This window comes from Lontra canadensis, unplaced genomic scaffold (genome assembly GCF_010015895.1).
Source record: "Lontra canadensis isolate GAN:19392208 unplaced genomic scaffold, GSC_riverotter_1.0 scaffold29, whole genome shotgun sequence".
Classification (NCBI taxonomy): Eukaryota; Metazoa; Chordata; class Mammalia; order Carnivora; family Mustelidae; genus Lontra; species Lontra canadensis.
Window position 1 is genome coordinate 4,276,973 of NW_022631023.1, and position 7,454 is coordinate 4,284,426.

The window sequence follows — 7,454 nt, forward strand, 5'->3', positions numbered from 1 at the left end:
CACATCCACCTTCCCCAAGCAGCAGCGTCCCTTCCAGCAAGGGTCCTCATTGTCCCAACCTCTGTGCTGTCTGGAAAACTTTCTGCTTCAGTTTTCTCCACCATTCTTCCCCGTGTCACCACTTTCTGAGGGGCTGGCTTGGGGCTGGGTTTGGGGGGGTGGTTGCGGTGTTTGGCTTTGTTGTTTGGTTCCAGGCAGGGGGTGTGCATGGCTGGCAGCCTGAGGTAGTCCCCTGCCCACCGCCGACTGAGGCCATCTATCCACTGCGGGCTCTGGAAGGCTTCAGCAGTGGGAGCACGAGCCTGGCCTTAGCGAGACCAGGTATAAATCCTCCCACTGGGCCATTCCCGGTCTAGTGTGAAAGGGAAGGAAAGAGGTTTCCCACAGCTCCTTACGGCTCCGCAGAATGATGATGCTTGCCCAGGGCAGCACTCGCTTTACTCTTCCGACAGTCCTCTTTATCTTTCTAAAATGGAAATGCTAAGAGTGTGTATTTCCAGGTACAGGTATATGATGCACCATATAATAAAAATCCAAAAATGGCCAACCCAGGACCTGTGTTGGCTAGCACACATTAACCCATAAACAAACCTCCTGGTTTCTTAAATGTGGTTACACCAGTTTTGTTTCTTTCACTTGGTTACACCAAGTGGTTTTTTTTTTTTTTTTTTTTTTCCTCTTTGAGAATTCCAAGAGCAAAAAAGCAACTGAGCAGCAACAGGCAAAAAATCAAATAGTCCATTTGGACCAGAAGGGGACAACGGGGCGCCAAGCGATAGCCCATCCAACCGTGAATCACGCACACATTCTCCACAGCTCAGGAAACTAGCCCAGAATACAGGGTATACACCCTTACTCACATTTCGCCTGTGAACATATATACACGAAGTCACAGAAGGCAAGCTGGGCCATCCACCTGCTTCATGGCTGCACTGGTTTTCTAGATAGTATCCATCATCACCAACGTGCACTAAGCCCCAGAATCCACACCAAGCCCAGTCTGGGCAAGAAGAACAGAGAGTGCAGAGGAATCCAGGATGTAGGGCCATGGAGCCGAGCGTGAGCAGGGGCCCCACTGCTGGTCGTTGGAGGAGGCTGTTCGGCTGGAGACGGAAGTGCCCACCATCACCATGGACCCATCTACTCCTGCCACACCCTGGGTTGGGGCAAAGGTCAGCAGCCACCAACACCGACCTTTAGCCTAGGTGGACGCTGAATCCAGAGACTAAAGGCTTGACCCGTTCCATTCTGTGTCTGAGCTACAAACCCCAAGGCACGCTGCCAGGCACCAGATGAAAGGGAAAACGCTGCCCTGAAACGTCTGTCCTCAGGTCCAACATGACAAGAACCAACCTTAAGCTCCCCCTTTTGGTTTTTAGTTAAGAGGGGCCAGCAATGTTCTAGGAGGAACAGAAAGCCCGGACGAGGTTATGTCTACCTGTCTTCAACAGAGGACATCAGAAGTCAAGACAAGTGCTGTGGGACAGGAAGACATACTGGAGGAGAAAGGTCTGTATTCTCTATCAAACGTATTCAATAGAGGAGTGATGGATGCCTTACAGTCTCTTTTTTTTTCTTTTTAAAAATATTTTGTTTATTTGAAAGAGAGAGCAGGAGCGGCGAGGAAGGGCAAAGGGAGAGGGAAAAGCTGGCTCCGTGTTGAGCACGGAGGCTGACATGGGGCTTGATCTCATGACCCTGAGATCAAGATCTAAGCAGAAACCAAGAGTCAGATGCTTAACCAACTGAGCCACCCAGGTGCCCCTAAAATGCATTATAAAAAAAAAATTGGTTGAAATCGTAATCTCTGTCTCTACAGTTGTAATGAAGCTGAGATAAGGTCTGAACGGACCAGGGTGAACCCTAATGCAATGACAGGTGTCATTTTAAGAAGACAGTTTGGACCTAGAGACTTACACACCGGGGTAGGTGGGGTGGGAATTTCATCTGAAGACAGACACAGAGACTGGGGAGATGCAGCCTGGAGCCATGGAACAGGGAGGAGGACTACGGGCAGCCGCCAAAGCTGCGAGAGTCAGGGGAGGGACAGGGCCCTGGCGGCATCTCCCTCGCGGTGACTGACCTCCAGGACTGCAAGAGAATATACTTCTGTTGTCTTAAGTCACCTGCTCGGTGGGATCTGTGACAGCAGCTGCAGGAGGCTAAAAGCTCAAAAGATCTCCAACCAATAAGGGAAAGGCAGCACAGTCCGATCACCTGTCCACTGCCATCACCAGTGTAAAGCCACCAGCATCCGGGATGCTTCCAGCCACACCCAAGTCCTCCACAGGTGAATGAAAATGGGTATATATATATATATATATTTTTTAAAGTCCAAGTGCACAAGGGGAGCAGGAGCAAAGGGCTGGGACTGCAGGATGGAATTGGCAGACCTCCCTGACGGACACCCCGGCTCTCCTACTCACCAGGGGGACCTTGGACAGATTACTGGGCCTCTCTGTGCTCTGCTCTCTCAGTCTGATAATTAAGTCGAGCAACTTCCACGTCCTTCCTAGGGCTGTGTGGGGAATAAATGAGGTGATCTGTGCAATGGTACCCACCATCCAGTGAGCCTGGGATAAACGTTAGCTGTTAATATTAACGGTTGTTAGTGACTTCTCAGACTGTCCCTCTAAGGTGCTTTCAGCAGGTGCCTCAGCCTGGCCTTTCCACCTTCTGAAGGAGGAACTGTATCTTGAATTCTTCCACGAAGCTCAGAGTTGCCACCTACCACGTGCCACTCACAGGAGCTGGGGGGAACCTTGCTCTGCCTTTCCTGTTCTTCAAACCCCCGCCATCTCTCCCCTTCCCATTGTCCTTAGTATTTACCATCTCGCTGTGTTCCATCAAATTTATTCTCGGTGCCCATCGCCTTCCTTTTTCCAGCCTCGCCTGCAGTGAGTTTCATGTAATTTAGGGACACTGGATTGCTTATTCTAAAAAAGACAAACTCCTAAATTGCATATACTTGGCACATATCTTCAATCCAAAGTCTTCCAAACAATTGTGTACTAAGAAGTGGTAAGCCAATGCGCCATGATTAAAATGTGAGTCCCCAAAATAATTTCTTAGCTCCTTACAGTAGAATGTTTAAACACGAAAATCGTGTTGCCGTCTGTTTCCTCCGTATTAGCGGAGACGACAGAAAATCTTTCAACAGAAATCCCTAAGGGCTTTTTGAGGCCATTACAAGGTATAGAGCTGCAGACCCTTAGCATTTCCAGGCAGATTGATTGCGTCAGGGTGAAAGCCTTTTTTAAAATAATGGAAATTGCTATAATTATAATCACTTTAGAACACCATTATTATTATTAATAAGGCCAAATTGCATGGTTCAAGCGACTGCTGGTTCTCTACTGTTCACAAGGAGTCACGTGATGGTATCGAACACCTGGCACTCATCTCCATGCCAACGTGGCCCGGCTCTCACACGGGCTTCGGGGCACAGGCCTGTGATGTCTTCAGCGGTGGCAGGCAGAACGACTGACCCCCCTAGTTCTTCGTGTAAGCATTCAGGGAACGAGCACATGTCCAACAGTGGGCTTTCCCACAGGAGAGCAGGGATCTGGGCAGCACTGGTCCCGTTGACCTCTCCCTCTCCCATGTGTCCCTGTAGCCAACGATGCAGCAGGTTGCCCTGCAGGGAGGGAAGGGCTGCAGGGCAGCACGGAGCTGGAGTCCATCATTGGTCACCCATTAAGTCCCTAACACCTTGGGCTTAAAGGTCCAGGGATCTCTCCCTGGATAGGGTAAAGGCCAAATTTTGTTTAAAAAGGGAAAAATAGGGGTGCTGGGGTGACTCTGTCGATCGAGCATCTGCCTTCTGCTCAGGTCATGATCCCAGGGTCCTGGGGTCGAGCCCCACATGGGGCTCCCTGCTCAGCGGGGAGTCTGCTTCTCCCTCTCCCTCTCGCTCCCCTGCTTGTGCTCTCTGTCAAATAAATAATCTTAAAAAGAAAAAAGGGGAAAAGAAATGGAAGCAGGGAAGAAAGGGAGCAGCAGGTATGTGCCCAGTGGAGTCTAGCCACCTAGCTTCTGGAGTCCAGCCACGTGGACTACTCGCAATCCACTGCTGGCACTCCTGCTCCCTGGGCCAGTCATTCAACCTCTCCAAGCTTGTTTTCCCAACCCCTAAATGGGTACCGTGGGGTGGTTGCGAGGATGCCCCCAGGACAACACCCACACGGCATGGTGCTCGGCACGAGGGGAGCCCTCCACACGGCTGGGGACTATTACCTCTCCAAAAATTCTTGGTTATTTAATGCCTGAATTTACAATTGCATTTTTCTCTCCACCTAAGCAAGTTTTATTTTAGGCTTAGGAGAATCAGCAAAGAATAAATGCTTAACTCTTGGCCGTTAATAGAGCAGGAAACCTCACTCCGAGTTCAGAAGTCACCCCAGGGCCTGCGGCGAACACCTTGCTGGTGGCCAGAGACATTTGAGGAGGAGAGAGGGAAGAAATGTGCTTGTCACTAGTACCCAAGAGTTTATAGTAGGCCTTTGGGGAGATCGTACTCACGGATTTTGCTATAAAACAACTTATTACTAAATCAGGCCAAGAAGGAGGAACAGAATATTTCATTCCCCGTCAAATGTAAAAATTAAATCTGGATTGTTAAAAACAGCCTTCCCTGGAAACATGCTCATCTTTAACTGAGAAATAACCTTGAATGAACTACCTCCTTGGCCAAGGTAAAGATACAAGCACTAGGCATGCAATACGATCCTGTTAATTAAACTTCATCATTTTAAAGTAAAGGTCACTGGGATGCCTGGCTGGCTCAGCCCATAGACCACGTGACTCTCAATCTCTGGGAGGTGAGTTCAAGCCCCACGGTGGGCCTAGAGCTTACTTTAAAAAAAATAATAAAATAAAGGTCACTGGATTAATTAATAAAGAAAAGGTATTATTTATGAAAGGCTTTTTTTTTTTTTTTTTGAGAGCCCAAGAGAAATCTTCCCATTCCCCGCCCCCTTCTCTTGAGGCTTTTTTCCTCCCCTTCCCGTCTTCTCTGGAGGGAGATATCAAGAACCCCTTTTATCACAGTACCCAAAGTGCCCAAATCTTTACTTTAGTACAAAGACTTCCCTTCCACTCAAAAATTAACAAGAACACTTCCCCACAAAGCACATATTTCATAAACGGAGAGTCATTTCCTGTTCCAAAAGATCATCCTTGGGCCACAAAAAAGAGGGTCATCCACAAAATACTTGGAAATCTTGGGAAGGCAGAAAGTACAAGGTTCTCACCAGGAGCGCGTGTCTTCACGTGGCGGCTCTGACCAGCAACCACACCCCTGCGGTCAAGTTAAGCTCCCTCAGCTGACACCCTCCCCCTCCCTGCCCACCATCCACCCCGGAAGACCGAAGGCAAGGCTTAGAGGAAAGGCAACCAGAGTTCAAGTTTTGAGCAGAACACATTTCTGGAGGTGTTTTTTTTTAAAAAGACTAATTAAGCAAGTATAGAAGTTACTCAGTAGAGTTTCTTTTTTTAAAAAGAATTAGCATGGCGCGTCTTTCCTCTTAAGCAAGTCTTGAATAATTTAATTAGAATTACACCAAAGTCATGAGTATGTTCTATTTATGGGGGAATCATAGCTGAATTGAAACTCAAATGACAATGTTAAAAATAAAAACAAAGTATCTTGGGACTGTACTCAATTGATAAGAAAAACCTGACTTCAAATCACATTTAGATCAGGTAAACGTGCAAAGACGGGGGGCCAAATCGACTTCGGTAATTGTTTCTCTAAAGATTACTGAGCCGGGGGTGGGGGGTGAGGGGGGCATTCGTTTCTTGCTACAAGAAGTGCTAATAAATAAAATCAGATTAAAATAAAAAGAAGGCTGCTGGGTTTTATTTTTATTTGGTCATCGGGAGGCCACTCGGTCCCCGGAAGCCTTACTCAGCCTGGATTTTTCCGCAGGAGCTGGACCGCATTTAGTACATTGCACACACACGTGTGCAGACGCTGGCTCGGTGCAGAGAGGCTGGGCGGCTGGGCGGGCGGGAGGAAGCCGACGAGCCAACTCTGGGAGAGCAGAGCCGCGCGGCGGCCACGCGGCCCCCTCCGCCCGCAGCCAGCGAGCCTCCGCGTACTGGGCTGCTCGGTGGGGCTCGCGCACAGATCCCACTCCAGGCACTGCGCCTCCGGAGCCGGCCACCAGCCCCCGTAGCAATGAGACAGCAAGGGGGTGGGAGGGCGGGGAGGAGATCGGGCATCCAAGGTGAGCCCCCAGGAGCCACAGCATCGCGCCCGAGGCCCACGGTGCCGGCTCCCCGCTCGCCAGAAGGGCTGCCCGTTGGAGGCGCTCGCCGCCCCGCCGCTCGGAGGGGAAGACTAACAAGTTCTGAAACACTCGCGCACACCCTTGGCTGAGCCCGGGGCAGGACGTCCCCAGGGCGCGCGCCCCGCTCCTGGCGCGCAGGGGCCCCCCCGGCGTGCCCCCACTCTGCTCTACCGAAATGTGGTCGGGGGCGACGCTAAACCGCGCGCACGCTCCGCTAGGCGCTCCCCCCCGAACCCCGGAAAACCCGCGGCTGCAGCCTGGGGGACCGCAGGGGTGGTGGGGCGCGGGTCCGCTGGGCGAGCGAGAGCCAGCCAACCTACCTTCTGCGGGGGGGTTCCGATCAGCATCTCCAGGTAGTAGCCACGGCCGGAGTCCCCCTGCAGGTTGTCCACCATGGCCAAGAAGTTGGCTGCGCCGCCGGCGGGCTCCAGGGCGAGCGCCAGGCCGTCGGCTTGGGGCGCAGCGCGGGGCGCGGCGGGGGTCCCGGACCCGGGGGTGGGCGCGGCCACGCGGAGGGGCAGCGTGAGGGGTGCGGGGGCCGGCGCCGGGGCTGCGCGCAGGAGCCACTGGGCCAGCAGCGGCAGCAGCAGCGCCCGGGCCTGCGCGCCCATGCCCGCGGCGGGGCCCGGGGGGCGCGCCCGGCCCGACCCGTCCCGTCCGGCGCTGGTGGCGGCGGTGGCGGCGGCGCGGCGGCTCGGCGCGGGGCTGCGGGCAGGGCTGGGCGCGCACCGGGCGGGCGGCGGCCGCTGGGAGGAGCGCCGCGGGAGGAGGACCTGGGAAGCGGGAGGAGGCGCCGGAGCCGGAGCCGCCCCAGCCCGCGCCGCCAACTTGAGCAAGTTGGTCGCCGCTGCCCCCTCTGGCGGGCGGCGGCTGCCCCGCAGGGGCCGGGCCCCTCCCCCGCGGCCAAGGTCACAGCCGAGCGCTGGGTCCGCCGGAACGCACCCGGCGCGCCCTACCCGCTCTCGCTCGTGTCGGGCCGCGCCTCTTCCCGGGAAACTCGAGTCCTGAATTTCCTCGGAACGCGCCCCGCTGCTACGGCCAACGGATGTGACGAGGCTCATCTGATACCAGGGGGAAAGTTTCGGGAACCCTTAAAGGGGCAGCGAGGGCCTGAACTGGCCCTGTGGCCCCGCGCGCGAGGGAGCCCCGCAGCGGTGGGGG

At 53.7% G+C, this 7,454-nt stretch overlaps 1 protein-coding gene across 1 annotated transcript in view; it reads right to left on the minus strand.

Moving 5' to 3' along the window:
• The window catches only part of BACE2 (beta-secretase 2), a 78,814-nt gene extending 71,856 nt beyond the window's left edge, over nt 1-6,958 (minus strand). Inside the window, exon 1 of the mRNA XM_032865304.1 lies at nt 6,614-6,958. Within this exon, the coding sequence (XP_032721195.1) occupies nt 6,614-6,904 (291 nt within the window). The 5' untranslated portion in view covers nt 6,905-6,958. The remainder of the gene's footprint in view (nt 1-6,613) is intronic.
• Between the last annotated feature and the right edge of the window lie 496 nt (nt 6,959-7,454).